We start from the raw sequence: 17,446 nt of genomic DNA, 5'->3' as shown, positions 1-17,446 counted from the left end.
TGGTAAATTTTGAGTTTTTGGTCTTCTTTCAGACTACTGGGAAGAAAACATTCAAAATACACATGTGTTTATTTTCTACTACTTTTGCAGCATTTATTTCTGCACAAACGTCCACTCTACATTCACTAGATATTCTCAGAGCTAAACTAACTCTTCTGCAGTGTGTAGTGAGCGCGCGTTCACGTCTAGAGGTGGAGCGAGACAGCGAGGACGCGCGCGCCGTCTGAGTGAAGGAGAGCAGGCAGCGGAGACGAGGCTCCGGCCACACGCGAGCACGCATATGCGAACGCGCATGTGTGCCGACCCGCTACATTTATATGCTTAAAAAGTTACAAACAGTCCCTTTAAACATACATTTTCAAAAACTTGTAATGCAGAAAATAATGAATGTCTTAATGTAAGTAATCAACTGGGGAAGTTTCATGGCAATATCGATTAGTTAAATGTTCTACCTTATTCACCTGGGGTGTCCCCTTAAAAAAATTTTTTTAATTGAGCTTAATGCTGTTGCTGCTGACTTTAGGCATTCACTTTTTCTACATATTTTAAATACAAGAGCATGTTCAGTTGTGGAAAGTCTGAGAAAATTACTTCTGTAACATCACTCCGGTAACTTGACTTGACTAAACTACAATTCCTCGTTCCCAGGAAAAAAATCTGTCTCGCTGCTCAGATCACAAATTGACACATAACCAACTCAAATTTTAGTTTCCAAGTGCTAATAAGCCTACATGTTTGAAGTAGAGTAAAGTGAAGAGCAGTGATTGGAGAAGGAGGCTAAAAAACATGCTTACATTGAGCGGTACAAACATTGTGTTTTAAAGAGAGATGATGACAGGGAAATTTGATTGGTGGCAAAACAATTGTATGAAATGCAGTAGCTGTCCCCTTATGTCTCCTAGAAAAGCAGGGTTGTTACCAAAGACACTCAACCCTTAGGTGATAAAGTTAAAGAAAAAAGAAATGTAATGTACAAATAAACTATTAACTAACTACTAAGTACTAGTTTTGGTAACTCCTCTAAACTGCAGAATGTTTTTTTTTCCACTGAACACACTCAAACACACAAATTACCTGTATAGGTGTATCTGTTGGCATCTCCGCTGTACACTACCTCCTCATGCGACGAGCACAGGATTCCCTCGAATTGCAGGTTCTCAGTGTCTGTGTGACTGTATGCGTCTGCCATTTTGAATGTGTTATCAGTGAGAGTTTCATGAGTGGTGTTGATGGAAGGTGAGTATGTGGTGGAGGGTTTATCAGGGTGTGCAGTCAGGACCCACGTGCAGGCGGTCGTGGATGGATCGAGGTCACAGGAGCCACAGTAAGCTGTAGATGCTGCAGCTACGGGACACACAGCGCCCTGCAAACACTGGTGCTGCACAGGGGAAGGAAAGGAGAGACAGAGAAAAGTGTAACTATGAGGTTCAAAATCTTTATTTTCTTGAAGTGATTTGTCTCTATGATTGCACCGCACAAAGGCACAGAAACTTATCTTATAGAAGTTTACTATTATCTTATATAAATGCTGAAGCGTCTCTCTATCTCTAACACACGATACATACAGAATGTAGCTATGTGCGTGTGTGTCTGTGTGTGTGTGTGGTAAGCATGGTCCTTAATGGCATCATTAGAGCTAATGAGAGTTCCTACCCTTTGTCCCTGTGTGTGCGTGCCTCTGTTTGTGTATGTGTGTATGCGTGTGCCTGTCTCATGCTGACTTAGGAACACACAAACACCACATGACCCCAGTTGATAAATGGAAGATGGCCCAGTCCCCAACTCCTGATGTGACAATGAGTTTGGGAGAGAGAGAGAGAGAGATTCTATCTACCAATATCCACTGGACGTGTAAAGGCCGGTTCCTTTTTCATCCAGAGTAGCTCACATTGAATTTAATGTCTACCATTTATTGGTAATTGAGAAAAGTTTCATATTCATAGGTGCATTTTAATTGTTGTTGACTTTGTCCCTCTGTAGATATTGTAGTTTTTCTCGTTAATTTATGTCACTTCTCCTCTTTTTCCTTCCACTAATATACACTATGCTGGAAATACAGATACAAAATACAGAATCGATCGACAGAAAAATAATCGCCAACTATTTTGATAATCTATTCATTTTTGAAGTCATTTAAACAAAACAAGACATTTAAAGTCATTACCTTGGACTTTGAGAAACTGGGATGGACATTTTTCACTATTTTCAGACATTTTACTGACCAATGATTAAGTGAAAAAATAATCGGCAGATTAATCTATAATGAAAATAATCGTTAGTTGCAGCCCTACTCAAAATGTCTGTTACCAGACTGATCATAAATTCGCTGCAAGTGTTTTTTCAACAGTGCTTGTAAAACAAAAAAAATGACAGCGAAACAATGCTATCCTTATTGGAAATGTGGCTGCTGAAGAACAGACTGCTAGAAACACTAGTACTTCTAGTGGACATTAAACCGCAGAGAAGATGTGAAGGACACAACTGGAACACTACACATGAAACATAACAAAGAAATGTGCTTCAGATTACCTCATCTATGGTACATCTACGTCTAAGCAAATACAACATATACAGTAGCATAGTAATAACAGAGAGATCTTACCATCTTTGAGAAGACATTACATTAAATAGAGACACACATACTGTAGATGTACACACCACACACACATCATCTCACATACACACACCTGTATCAACAGGCCGGGTGTCGGTTCGTCAGCACACACGTGTCGTTGAGGGTCAAAGCCAATCCCGTTGCAGCATTCCTCTTCCTGATGTATGACCTTTGAACCACAGCACTGCAGTGTCACTGTGGCATTGCCAGCAGGGTGCATTGTGGGATATCCGTCATTCCCCACACAGCAAAGAGAGGTTGAAGAGTTTATATACTCCTGACCACAGCAGATGAAACCTAAACACAAGAAAACATGCATCATATTACTGTTTTTAATACATTCTCATTTTTGATCGTACTGTAGCAGGAAATGATCTTTTATGGAAGACCTCCCACTGCTCATTTACAGACTAAGATTGACGAGTGTGTTTTAAGTCTCTAATGAATCAGTTTTAACTTCTTGAAATTTAATTTTGCTGTAAATTTATTACAAACATCATTTCTATTCCTTCACCTCTTCTTGTCCTCTGCTTCTTCATACTTAAGCAGGGCATCCTCGAATACATCCTATTACTCTTTCCTCCTCTTCCATCTCCTCGCCCTTTTCTGTCTTTTCTCCTGTCCTCCTCTCTCCATAACCTCTCCTCCTTCCTCAATTCCTTCCTTTCACCTCCTCTTGTTTTATGCTCTCCTTCTCTCCATACTGTTAAGAGATCCAGGCCATGCTGAACTGTGTCGTCCCTCCTCTACACTTCCCAAACTCCTTTTTCCTCTCCTCTTCAACCCCTATTTTCCCATCTGCACAGAAACAGTATTTACGCTGCTCTGAATATTAGTGTGCATCTTCTCTTATCAACTCTTATATACATCCTCCTCTCCTCCTCTCCTCCCCTGCATGCCTCTTTTCCTCTCCTGTATTCATCTCTTCGTTCAGCAGTAATATTCAGGCTACGCTGTCGAAAGAGTGCAGGGGGAGAGGAAGTGTGTTTTTCTGAGAGCTGCCATCTCTGACAGTGATAGGTGATGTCTTTCTGCTACCACTTCACCTTCAGCAGCAAGGTGACATTTAAAATACATGATATCACTCCATTTCCCTGTAAATGTTTTGCAGCTGAATATCAAATTTCAAGCCGTGTTTCTTCACATTCTCCAGCGCTTCGCATTTCAAATTCAAATACCTTGAGTCACTTTGAATGATTGACATATTAAAAAATGGTAGAAAGACTCATTCTTGGTGGAGAAAATAACGTTTTGGTCTACAGAACCTGTAAAAGGTTTTACTTTATTCCGGTTAGAAAGGCTGCTAAACAAGTCTTTAGGCCTTTCCACACCATGGCATGGCAAATAAACAGCATGAAAATGCGAATACTCGCCTGTGAATATTATAGGCCTATGTCTAGGGCTTTCATTGTGAAAGGTAATAACAGAAGGAGTAGATCTGGTCTGCTCTGCTCTGCCTTTGTCAAGGTTGAAAGGAGTAATATCTAACGGAGCCTCCACGTTGTTTCATAAATATAGGTGTAACTCAATCCGTTCTGCACAACTTGACTGGTTGATGCTTTTATTTGTGGTGCGAAAGCTCAGAAAATCAACCTTGTTTGCCGCATAATATTCGCATTCTGTGTTAAAGTACTCATGACAAAAACAATGGTTAAAAAAATATATATATTGACGTGCCAAATAATCACACGAAAAAAACGGCACCAGTGTGTGAAGGCCTTTTGGCATAGAATGTCGTTCTAGTTGAATGACTAAGGTTATATTTATAACTCTACTTAATTAATATTCTTCAATAAAATTGTAATTTTGTCTACAAAAGATACTTTTCAATGTAGAATGCAAATCTTAGAAAACATAGACCCCAATGACTCCAATGTGGGGGAGGGGATTTATGCAAATGACCCGTCCAGCGTGATGCGTACGGCTCACGAAATGTGGACCAAGCTTTGAAACAGCGTTGGACTTAACATTATAGACATGACCACTGACTATTTGTGTAGCAATTTAGCCACAAATTCACAGACTGACCACACACTGTCCAGCCATATACTCAGTTTGACAGTCATGTTTAATACTATATTGACTAAATGAACTTGATTCCACTTGTTTTTCCTAAACCATATACATTTGATACCCAAACATAGAAAAGAAGCTCAGTGTGTTATATTAAGGTTTGGTCATGGACATGAGGGTGAAACAAAACTGGCGGCAGTTCTCACCGAGGAGCTACAAAACTAATGAAAGCTGCAGATTATGGAGAGTAAACATTGCGCCTTCTCCCCAGTGGCTCTCCTAATAACACGAGTTGAGCCAATCTGGTTACTCTGACGTCTTAGCTCAGATGAGGGGGAGGACTGTCAAGCTTTGGCCTTGCAATGGATTAGGGCTATAATATTGTCCTGCTATAATACTGAGTCAGCAAAGTAACCCCCTGCTGTGAGGATGCATTGGAAATACAAATGAGCATGGCACGGCACGGCTCAACTAAAATATCATAACTGAGCTGATGGAAATCGTATTTTAATGAGAGTCCAATTGAAGAAAGCTTCTCATTTTGAATCAGACTGAAATATTATAAGAACCCCTTGGCCTTCTGTGATTATTTAGTTTATTTTTTTAAATAATCTAACTTTCATGAGGTATTTAGCCAATTCATCCTAACAGTTGATGACATGCTGATCTGTGGCACTATCTACCCCCAGCTGTGTTGCCCATTTCATTTGACAGCAGACATTAAACACTAAGTCATTGCTTTGTATCATGGCCTCGCCCTTTAATGGCGCTGCAGCTAGTTGTGGAGTGATAAATAACTTATTGTTTAACAACCCAATCAGCGTTCACTCTTTGCGCGCATGAAACGCTGCTCATTTAAGCAATCATTTCACTTAAAGGCCAAAAGTGGAGGATGGCACATATTTTCTCCAGTGCATTATATCCTCACCGCATCCATCACGGGCAACATGTGACAGGAGAATGCATGTGTATGTGTGTGTGATTGTGTGACATAAAGGCAGTCTGACGGCTAGTAACTCACTTAGCAGCGGCAGCTGTTGCGGAGCGGGGGCTTGGTGGCCAATTCCCCCAGCGCCTTACTTCAGCTTCAATGACGCGCAAATAAACAGCTCAACACTTTTCCAAAATAGCTTCCCTCCGCTCATCCCTCGTCCTCTCGGCATCCTCACCTCTACTCCTTCCTTCCGTCCCGCGCCAGGCCCTCTGCGACTCACAATTTGCCTCCCCTCCATTTACTCCCTAGCAGTCCGATTGTCTTTCCACGTATCGTTCAACATGGCTCTGTTCACACTCTTTGCATATCTTGATTCTCTCTCATGCTTTTTCTCACTCTAGGAAATGCCAACTTTATCACCTGTGACCTGAAGTTATCTCCTACTGCTTCTCCACCCTCCATCTGTTCTTTCTCTGATCATTATTTTTATCTGCATCTTTAACTTCTATATCAACCGACTGTATATCTCCTCATCTCCACAACTCTCTTTGTCTTCTCTATCTACCTTTTTTAGTCCATATTCTACCTTCTCTTACTTCATCCTTATCCCTTACCTTAATGCTTTATTTAAACTCCTTTTCCTTTCATACTCTTCATCCTCCCATTTCTCTGTTACATGACTTGACTTGTTCCTCTTTCCTCCCATTTTCTCCCCATCATCTTCATCATTTCCACCTCCGAGCCCTCTACTATTGCTCTCTCTCTCTCTCTGCATCCACTCAGTTCATAGGTCTACATCGTTTGTTTACTGTTCTGCAGCTAAACTTCACTATTGTATTATCACCCATTCAGCAGAAATCCAATCCCTGTCTTTGTAAGCGTTATCTGTGTATGGGTGTGTGTGACATGCTTGTACATTTGTGTTAACGTTTTGAAACACACACACTATGTTCTCTCCCTCTCTGTAAGCCGTGTGTGTTTGTGCATGCGTATGCATGTGCGTGTGTATGTGTTGACAACATTTTATCACACACCTCTTGTTTTCTCTCTTGCATCGCGGAATGCTTCAGCCCTAATCTTCAGATTTACGTTGGATTTGCATACATTCGTTAATAGCATCGGGAGCGCCGCGTCAACACGAGGTGCTTAGACAACGTGAATTATTATTAGGGTTTCAGTCATTCCACTTAATGATAAGTCAATATTTAGCCCAGCCAATGAACTACTGATAAAAATGTGTGTTGTGGATTAGGGTTATCCGAGCTCTCTAGGAGACCAAAACCCCTCCACAACTTTAAACAAACCAAACACTTTTAAATACCTGAATATATTACAAGGGGTTTGGCACAAAGTGCAGAGCAAGTGCACACATACTCGGTCTGCATGCATGCATACCGGCGCGCACACACTTTAACATTGAAGAAGCTTTCATAGACACAGACTGGTGGCACACAGTCATACACAGGAAGAAGCACAGAAAAGCTGATGTAGTTATTATTAACATTAACATTAACAAACACTTTGGGTGACTTTAGCTTATCACAGATATACAGTGTATTGGTATCGGCGTATATGTCAGCCAGTAAGTTACAAGAGATTGCAGAGAAGAAACAGTAAAGATATGTTTGAAAATGTGGTTTTGATTTGAGTTTAATCTGTTGACATATTGTTTGGAGAAAACTTTACTGCATATCGCATCTGATAAAAAAGTACTTGCAAATGACATATTTCTATATATTCACATACACATAAAAATGAATGAGTTATCTGTGACAGGCTATTTTAACAATAAAAGATATATTAAATCTTCACGATACAGGCTCGTACACACCGTACAACCTTCGTCATTTAATGTTTATTATAGTTCTGAATATTTTTTTTCAGATGTTTTCAGGGGTGCATTTTTATAAATTTGACTCCCATTTTCAATGTCAGCTCTACTACTGATGTATTTTTGTTATATGTGAGTTATTGTATATAGTGATTTCTGATACTAATTTAATTCCAGTGAAGTCCTGCTCAATATCTTGGTCACAACTCTTAAATAACTCGATTTAAATCTAGGGTTGGTAATGTTGAGAAACTAGCAAGAGTACGCTGGATTTTAAAAATGATCCAACCTAAAAAACAAGCCCAGTGTTGCCCGCCCTTTTCCAATGAAAGTAGCTAGCAGCATTAGCTCCAAAAGTCCCTATATCTAGAGAGAAATTCGCCAAGTCGGCAACATTGACAGTCCGTCGCTTCAGGCCTAGGGTAGTGTAATACTGTAATAAGCCCGTCCAATCATTTAATTTGGCCCGAATGAAATGATTGGACAGGTTTATTACAGTCCTGCAACAGCCACAGATACCATATTTTTTTGTGTTTTTTGTCAGTGCATTTCCTTTATTGATTGCTGTCAGGATGTAATGAGAATTTCAACTAATATAACAAATGTTTTTGAAGATTACCAACCCTAGCTTTAAGGGATCCTTTTCAAATATGTTTGTTGTTATGCATTTGTTAAAAAAAACGGCATCAGCTCTCATCAATAAATGGTATAAACCTCAAAAATCCAGTATTGGTTGGACTCTAGTACACACACATGTGCACACGCTGCAGGAAGGAGTGTCTCTACTTGTGTGTGTACGTGTGTGTGCGCACGTGCACTTTGTGCTCCAGAGGGGCCAGACTATATGCCATGTCGAGAGATGAAATCGCAGTGGATTGACTTTCTCACACAGTGCACAGTGTTCCCCTGTGGACACACACACACACATGTGGATGTTGGGGCAGCAGGCACACACACACATAATCAAAGACACACACATACACACCTACTCTTTTCCCAGCTGACTGGTTGTCCTCTTGTCTTTCTGACGTCTTTTTTTTTTCTCTTCATCTCAACTACATTACCAGCTGGGCATGTGTGTGACATTGTGTGCATTTGTGTGTACAGTACGTGCGTCTTTTAGTGTAGGCATGTATGTATGTGTGTGTGTGTGTGTGTGTGTGTGTGTGTGTGTGTGTGCGCGCATTGAGCTTGGGGATATGCTTTGGTGGCAGTTATATTTTCACCACTCTACAGGGATTCACTAAAACCTGAGACACAGCAAGCAGCTGTTCATGTGTGTGTTTAAAGTGAGACGAAGACAGAAATAGTGATAAAGAAATGAACAGAGTTGAAAGAGTTTGACAGGAAAAAAACTATTAAGAGACTTGAGATGGGAGGAGCTAGATTAGCTAAAATAAACACCGTAACACACTGTATTTTATAGTCTACTGTGGAGGGCTATGTGTGAAAATCATGTGTTTTGCTTGTATGCTTATCAAGTACATATCCATCATGTGCCCTGAGGCACAGAGATTTATACCATTAGTTTAGGGCGGATGAAAAAGATTATATTTTTATATCATGATTAGAGAGATAACCCTTTTTTTCAATTACTCAAACATAAACATTTTTATCAATTACAGAAATGTAAAATGATTAAATGAGCACTTCATGTTTTACAGCAGAGCAGATGCATTCACCTCACAGGTAATCCTACATGCCTTCAACTATTCAACCCTTACACATTCTACCCTGAACCCTCCCAGAGACATTGTAGCTGACAACACAATGACCCACGGCCCACCTCCTTCAGGTTATCCATCACTGTCATCAATGTGATCTGGGGGTTGGTGAGTTAGGGGTGTGGCAAAGGCCCCATGTAGCACCAGGATGCTCAAAGCATGTGATGGCCAGCAAGTAGAGGTTGTCTAGTACATATATGTCCACATAAATGCTTCCAAGTATTGGTTGCATTTCCAGTGGACAGAACTTCCTGATGGGTGATGGGACGGTAACGCCAAATTCCTACCAGGCGGCCTGCCTACATTTTTCTGTGGCCGGGAGGCGTGTTCATGTGTTTCAGGTGGGAAGATATTCTGAACATAGGTCAACATATCACAGGAGTCACAGGATATGTTTACTGATTGTCTGCGGGTCCTCTCCGGCCACACTTCGCAGCTAAAAGTAACATTTTTGCCAACTTTTAGATTGGCCGCACTTCACCGCAGAACCAAACGGCCGCAGCTCGCTGAGCTTGGGAGTGCAGCCAGCACCTCCCTGTTACTCTGGTGTGAATTTGGCCTAAGTGTCAGAATAAATAACTCTTGAATTTAAGTGCAACTTTTAGCAGAAGATGTTAGGCAATATGAGGCAAAGCATGACGTAAAGAAACGTCAGATGACTCAGTCTTTTTTTCGCCGTAAACAAAATGACAGAATTCAAAAGGGGAATTTCCACGAAGCACTGAGATACACTGATTTTTATAGTTTGGCTAACTTTTTGTTCGTTTCAGTGCAAAAAAAGCCTCAATTCCATCTGCATCAAACACTCTATAAAGTTAAGGGAAGCTACACTTTTTGTATTTTGAAATCATTCACATTTCTTTGTCAATGCACATGCAAGAACTGCAATCTTTTAAATTATGAATGAGTATTGGGAATGCATCTTCACCATTCAAATGAACTGGTTTAACACAAAGGCACAAAAACTATTTTAAATACAACAATGAGCACTTTTGTCATATGACCTTAACAGAGGCATGACACAACTGTTAGTTGAATAAAGGGTAACTAAAACCACGTGCCACTGTGGTGTAGGGAGAACAGTCGGATAGGAACAAAAGGTTTTAATATTGTAAAACACATTTATGCAGAAGTATGTAGCACAACTGAAATTTCCCATTGCAACTTCATCCTGTAGTAGTCACATATAGCAAAGTAGAAAAATGTCTGGGTCTCTTTGTGTGTGTGTGTTCTTGTGCATGTGATCTCAATTTGCTCTCTGCCCCTGCCCCTACCTGGAAGTCATGTCGTTTAATTTTAACACACACATACACCCACAGCACACCGTCCTCATCTCTGTGCTCCTGACAGCCTCTGGTTTTATTCTTGCCAGTCATTAAAGTAAACCTAATAGAAAAGCCATCATCATAAATACATTAACAGAGAGAGAAATGTCTTCCTGTGTTCAGAGAGTACTCGATCTTCTAAAGCAGCCAGACGCTGCTGTTTGGAATGCACTACTGTTGGCCATTTGCTACCCATCATTGATGAGGGGCTTTTGGCAATGATAAACACACACATACACACACGCACACACACGCAAACGCACACACAAATAGCGAGACAAACACACTCAGAAACTGATGAGAATCATTTGGCGGAAACAATGAAAGGACAAGTAAAGGATGTGTGTTTCTCTACATAAAGAAACATGTAAAATACAGACACATCCAGATACTGTACAGAAACATACAGAAAGTGAAGCATGCATGCACCGAGTTGAAGTAATAAACCATGCACTCTTGCACACACTTATACACACTCTCACAACTCCGCCAGCCTCTGAGTGAGCTAGCTTAACTACTGGGATAATTTCCCTCCAGCAAATGGTCACTGTGCCCTTGAAAAACATATTTGATTATTACTTTTTCTCCCCCTCCTCTTTTTTTCTTTTAGCATCATCACAGCCATTTTCATCACGCGCTCTGATGATGGCACGGCAAGGCGCGTTAAGATAACACCCCGGCACCGCCAGGCTTTTAACACTTAAACGGTGAAAAGGGATATTCAGATTTGTCCTTGAACGTTTGGATGGGGCCTGCTGGGCTGGGACAGAGGGAGGGAGTAAGGGAAGGAGTTAAAGAAACGCATACATTTTTAAGATTCACTTACTTTAAGAAAAAAGCGAGGTGGGGAGGGCATTTGTGGTAGCACCCACAGTGAGAAATGGGGACGGTGGGGCTGAAGGGCAGATGGAAGAGTTAAAGAACTGTACACTATAAAGAAAAAGTGTGAAGGGGAAGTGATTAGTGGAGCGAGCACAGTGAGGCAGGGGACTTTGGGAGAGTCAGGGAGCAACGGGAGGCCAAAGACACCACACACGTTCCTTTAAACACCATCTAATCTCACCTAAGTCTTAGCTAAACATCTTACATACAAACTCAGACAGAGAAGAAAAGAGGAGCAAATGAAGAGCTTAAAAGTTGGTCTCGAACCTGCAGCACAGGAGGAAATGCTGCAAGAAAATTGAGGCACTCCTGTCCAAAAACAAACAGTATTTAATCTACTTGAAAGTGAAATGAAAGCTGTTTAAACAAACTGGCAGATTTGGAAGGGAGGGATTTAGCATGGAGACTTTGTGATATTGTAACAACTAGAGAATGCTGAGGTAAGGATTATAGAGACCATCTCAATAATACCCCAAAACTGGCCAGAGAAGCAAAGTCTGTCATTTAAGATGGTGTATTAGTGTTATATTCATCAGGTAAGTTTGAATAAAGACACATGTAGGCGGGAACTTATACACAATTAGTCTTGTAAATTGGAGGAAAATAGATTTGAAGCATAGACTATATATAAGAAGTGGACGTAGTCACCATGACGTCACCCATTGGTTTGGGGACTGCCGATTTGAAGCCTTGAGTTTGGCATTTTGGCCGTCGCCATCTTGTTTTTTTGCAACCAGAAGTGACACGAGAGGGTGGAGCTAAGTACAACCGAACGCTGAATAAGACATTTTTAGGCGACTAAAAAGGTTATAATTAACTTTCATGATCTGAAAACACACCGTGAAAGGGTTAAAGACGAAAACATGGACAACTCCAAGACCGGACAACACCGTGGTAGCGACCTGTCATTCACAAGGTAGCCACGCCCTAAAGCATACGCTGCTTTATGGTCTATTTGACTCTAAATGGGACCATCATTTACTAAATGAACATCATGCTGTATTGAAGAAGACTTGAAACTAGAGATTGAGACCATAAACTCATGTTTACAATGTTTACTGAGGTAATAAATCAAGTGAGAAGTAGGGTCATTTTCTCATAGACTTCTTTACAATCAGACTTCTTATTGCAACCAGAGGAGTCGCCCCCTGCTGGCTATTAGAAAGAATGCAAGTTTAAGGCACTTCAGCTTTGGCTTCACTTTTCAGACTCGGAGGTTGCCCACTGATTTGAAGCCTATAAAGAGCACTTCTAGGCCAAAAGCGCAAGTGCAAACCATTACGTGGCTGGTGTAGACAACTGTACTGATTTAAACTGAGATCTGCTCTGTCATATGTGGATAACTGAGTACTATAAACGAGAAACTAATTTCTATAATTGGGGTAAAGTGGACAGGAATAATATCAAACTAGTTAAACCCAAAGAAACGTTTTAGAAGAGCACTGTCCACTGGCTCAGCTTTGTGTTTATTTCTTGTGTGACAGGTTGGGTGAGGTGATGTTTCTGACCCTGATTCTATTTTACCTGATTCACACTGGTTTCCTGTTTCAAATAGTCTGTGTGGGTATGTGTGAGTGCTCATACAAACGTGTGTTGCATATTTTTGTACGAGTGTACATGTGGATGCAATTCTGTGTATATATACACATGCATACTACGTGAGTGTGTGTGGTTGTTGTATTTGTGTGTGGATGCCTGTGTGTATGTCTACATGTGCTCATGTGCACGCAAGCCGGTCCGTGTATCTGTTGCCAGACGGCTGTCTCCTGGCATTGCTGTTCCCCTGCAGTGTGTGTGTATGGTTGTTGACAGTGTGGACGGTAATGTGTGATAGATCGCACTTCAGGGACCCCATAATCACATCAGCCTAACCTAGTCTATCAGCTGGGCACAATGGGATACCCTTCACTCCTCCTTTAATCTGCTCCATCTAGCTCTTCACCACTCTTCGGTTCGCTCCGCGTTTTTTTCTCTCACTTACTTTCCCCCTTTCTGCTTTTCAGTTTCCTTTATTTGATGCATATTTTACTATTTTTAAATTCTGTTTTATTCTTTCTTTCTTTCTGTTTAATTTAACATTCTTTCTTACAATGTACATTTTTATTACAATGTTTTCTATTGTGTGTAATAAATTGCACTTTATTTGTAGTCTTCTCTCTCTTCTTTCTGTCACCTTTTTCCATTTTTCATTATTTTATATACATTTTTACAATTTATCTTATTTATTATTTATTTTAAGTGTAATTGCATGCAATCTGTAGTCTTCTCTTGCTTGCATTTTCTTTCATTCTTTCTTTCTATTTGTCTTTCTTTCACAAATCTGTCTCTCACTCTATCATTAAAAATACAAAACCCTGGACATGGTGAGAGGCAGTGATGAGAGTGAGTGGTGCCAAGGTTAAGTAGCATATCCTATAATAGGTGTTGCTGTGTGCATGTTGTGTGTGTTAGTGTGAGTGTCTTGAAACAGACGTGTGGGGTCGAGGTTGCATAGCCGGCCACAGGGCTCCCCGACAGCGCAGTGCACCCGGCAAATGGCCCTTAGCCTTGCTAGCGCCGCTAGCCCTGCGATCCATCATACCATATGTTCTCAATGGGGAAGCTAACGCTAATGACTGATGAGTGGATGGGAAGGGGGCACATAAAGGAAGGGAGGGGGGGAAGAGTAGGATGAGGAGGAAGAGAAGGAGGTGGGAGGAGAAAGGGGGAGCAAGAGGCCAGAGGAAAAAGCAGAGGTGGTGGGGAAACAAGTTGAGGAAAAGCAAGTAAGAAGATGACAAAGGAGCGGAGGAGATGTGAAATAAATAACAAAAGGAGATGGAGAGGAAGAGGAGGTGGGGAGCATATGCACTCCTTGGGAGGGCTCCTCGAGTGAAGGATGACCATATAGCCTGCTCAGTTGGAAGAGAAAAGAGGATCTAGTGAAGGAGACGAAAAGGAAACTAGAATACTCTCAAATTACACGTCAAAACAAATTAACAAGCTTTACTCTGTACATGAGGTCAGTGTTTGAGAGTGAAAACACTAAAAAAGAGTCTTATTGACAATATTAGAAGACAACATGTTGAAAAAAAAGAAAGCAAGAAAATAGTTTTTATAATAAGGGAGAATAACAAATGTTAACAGCCATAAAATAAAAAACAAGTATTTTTTTCTGCTTTCTAGGAACTTTTTTGTCAGCATGCACGTATTTATGTGTGGGTCGGGATCTTGTGTGTGTGTCAGTGTGTGTCTTTGTGTTTGCGGATACGCTAATGGAGTACTATAGGCCTGCCCATATGGGCCATTGTTTATGTGTGATGAATAGAGTCCACGTGTCTGTCTCTGGCACTCAACACTAAGCGAACCCTGCCGAGGGCACCCTGTTGACTCTGTGTGTGTGTTTGTGTGTATGTGTGGGTGCATGTAATGTGTCTATATGTGTGAATGTGTGTGTGTGTGTGTATGGGAAGGAGAGAGAATGAGTGTGTATTTGTCCTGCTGTGTGCTTGGCAGTGCCCTCAACGGTGCCATCCCGAGTGTGTTTCATCATCATCTGCCATGACAAAGATGTCTAATGACACACACATACACCCGCACATACACACACATGCACAGTCCCATCTGTGCCACGGTATCCGGGTGCTTTGGGACACTGCGGGAGAGGAAGAAAGGGAAACGACCCCGCGTTCCTGCACCATGTGTCTACCTCAACCCTCTTTGCTTAACTCTCTTGTCCTATCATTTTCTATCTTTTCCCCCCAGAAACATTAAAACACGTCACCGGGGACTAAACTCCCTAAAATCCTTTTTGGGTCAGAGTAACTAGTTTTCTAAACAAAGGGCCTTTTTGTTGATTGGATTTTACAATAAAGGATTTTCTCGAGACAAAAACAGTTATTTAGGCTCAGCAGCCCATCAAACTTCACCCAAATGTGCTTTCATTGTTGGGCAACTCTTTTCATTTCCCCCGTTTTGGCAGTGGATGTTTATGTGTTGTATCTGTGTGTGTTTCCGTCACTCACCTGAGGTAAATGTATGCACTTCCCCCCTCTCAGCACCACCGCAGCACACCAGCGTATCGTCTACGATCCGGCCTCCACAGCATCGGACCCCGTAGCCATCATGGAGGCTCCCACCACAGCAGAGCTGGCCGCCTTTCATGGAGTAAGGAACCCCCCCGCAGCAGCTGTCACCCGGCCCCACTGAGACCCGGCCCTGCGAGTGGTCAGGGCAGCAGTTCTCATCTACAAGGACAGATGAAGGAAAACACTTGAACAACATGGAAAATATTAGACTCAGAGTCAAGTAGGAAAGAGGAAATGTAAGTGTAAACAGATGAGGTGATTTGACACTCACTGGTTTTTATGTGCACATAGTATCCTCCACAGCACTGGTGGTCAGGGAGAGCTGGGAGCAGTTTGCCATTGCAGCAGGCCGGATTGGAGGAATTACTCAAACTCAAGTAACTGCCCTCGCAGCAGTGATGATGTGGTTTCTTAGTGTACAATAGCCCACTGCAACAAACCTGGGTGACATACACACACATATGAGAAAGTATGTAAAGTAAATCTACACAAACACAGACAGTTATGTGTGTGCACTGAAAGTAAGGGGACTATCTGCCAAAGAGGGGGCATTTAATCATTACGGGGAATGTTCCTATGTAGGGCCACACTCCTTAAACATATTGTTTATGGGCTTTCTTCATATATACCAAAACCACAATACCAATACACAATGGATGTTTGTGTCTGTAAATGTTTGTGATATAGGAGATTTTTTTCTAGCTACACAAATGTGGCTCTTAAGGCTGTTATACAGCGGCAGCACTTTTTTCGTGGCATTAATTTGCATGTCAATATATTTTTTCAAACTGTTGTTTTTGCCCTTTTTTTGGACTTTCACACAGAATGCGAATATTACGCAGCGAAAAAACAACCATTTTTTTTCTGAACAAGGTTGAATTTCTGATCTTTTGCATTGCGAATAAAGGCATAAACCAATCACATTGTGTGGAACTGGCTGAGTTGTGCCTAAATATGAAACAACACCACGGAGGATCCATAGTCCGAACCTGAATGGCAAAATGTATTACTCCTTTCAACAAAGGCAGCGCAGACCAGATCCACTCTTTCTGTTCTTACCTTTCACAATAAAAGTGCTAGACATTCACAGGCGAGTATTTCACATTTCTATGTTGTTTATTTGTCTCGCTCATAGACTGCATGGTCACGCCCCCCCGGTGTTTAAAGGCCTTTAAGTAGGTGTGTATGTGTGTATTTGTACTTTGTGAGCTTAAATGTTATTGTGCCATCGGGTGCTGTGGGGGTAAATGTATGGCGGGCGGTTTCACTGTGCCAACTTGGCTGGCATTCAATGACACAAGGATGGAAGTGAACGCAGATGACAAGTTAATCTGTTTAGAGAAATTAATCACTGCGAGGATGACCGTGCATCCCACTTGAATAGCGTGCACTTGGAAGAGGAAATGTGAGAGTGTGTATTTGTCTTTGTGTATCTTTTTGTCCTTTTGTGTGTGTGTATCTGAGGTCTGGTGACTAATATCCTGAGAGAGTACACAGTATTCTCCACTTCAGATCAGCAGCCAAAGCAAAGACCCTGGACTTCTATCTTGTTTTACACATTGCTGTTGTTGTTGTTGTACAGTGGAGGTTTTAATGATTACTCATGACAAGTTCTAGTTAAAAGAGGCTCTCGCATTCAGGTGAAAAGGGCAGTGGAGAGAGGATTATAGCAGAAGAAAGATGAAAGGCCGAACATAGCAGAGCAGAGCAGGAGAGAGGAGAAATATTAACCCCCAGAATGCATCTTCTCAATACATCCATAATCTACATTTGTGTTATGTCTTGCTTATCAAAACAGTGTAATTTATTACATATGTCAAAAACACAGCTGCATTACATGCTGCACATGGACGTGTGTGTTGTTCCAGGCAATACTCTTGATTTGACAAAAAATAAATAGCAGTCCCCGTCTAGAACAATTATTATTGTGTTGTATTAACCGGCAAATGTTGTTCCTTCCTTCAGCCCAGCAGTCTTAATACAGAACAAATCAAATAAGTACCAAATGACCACAACATAATCACCTGAATGTCAGGATGGAAGCAGGACATCCCAC

At 41.3% G+C, this 17,446-nt stretch overlaps 1 protein-coding gene across 1 annotated transcript in view; it reads right to left on the bottom strand.

The window, feature by feature from the left end:
* Positions 1-17,446, bottom strand: part of ush2a (Usher syndrome 2A (autosomal recessive, mild)) — a 230,542-nt gene that overhangs the window by 65,197 nt on the left and 147,899 nt on the right. The window contains exons 58-62 of the mRNA XM_074625260.1: positions 17,415-17,440; positions 15,662-15,830; positions 15,328-15,549; positions 2,688-2,911; positions 1,075-1,378 (exon numbers count right to left, since the gene is read on the bottom strand). Coding sequence (XP_074481361.1) covers positions 1,075-1,378; positions 2,688-2,911; positions 15,328-15,549; positions 15,662-15,830; positions 17,415-17,440 — 945 coding nt within the window. The remainder of the gene's footprint in view (positions 1-1,074; positions 1,379-2,687; positions 2,912-15,327; positions 15,550-15,661; positions 15,831-17,414; positions 17,441-17,446) is intronic.

This window comes from Sebastes fasciatus, chromosome 2 (genome assembly GCF_043250625.1).
Source record: "Sebastes fasciatus isolate fSebFas1 chromosome 2, fSebFas1.pri, whole genome shotgun sequence".
NCBI lineage: Eukaryota > Metazoa > Chordata > Actinopteri > Perciformes > Sebastidae > Sebastes > Sebastes fasciatus.
The sequence above is the reverse complement of the archived record's forward strand: the minus strand, read 5'-3'. Positions and strand labels throughout refer to the sequence as shown.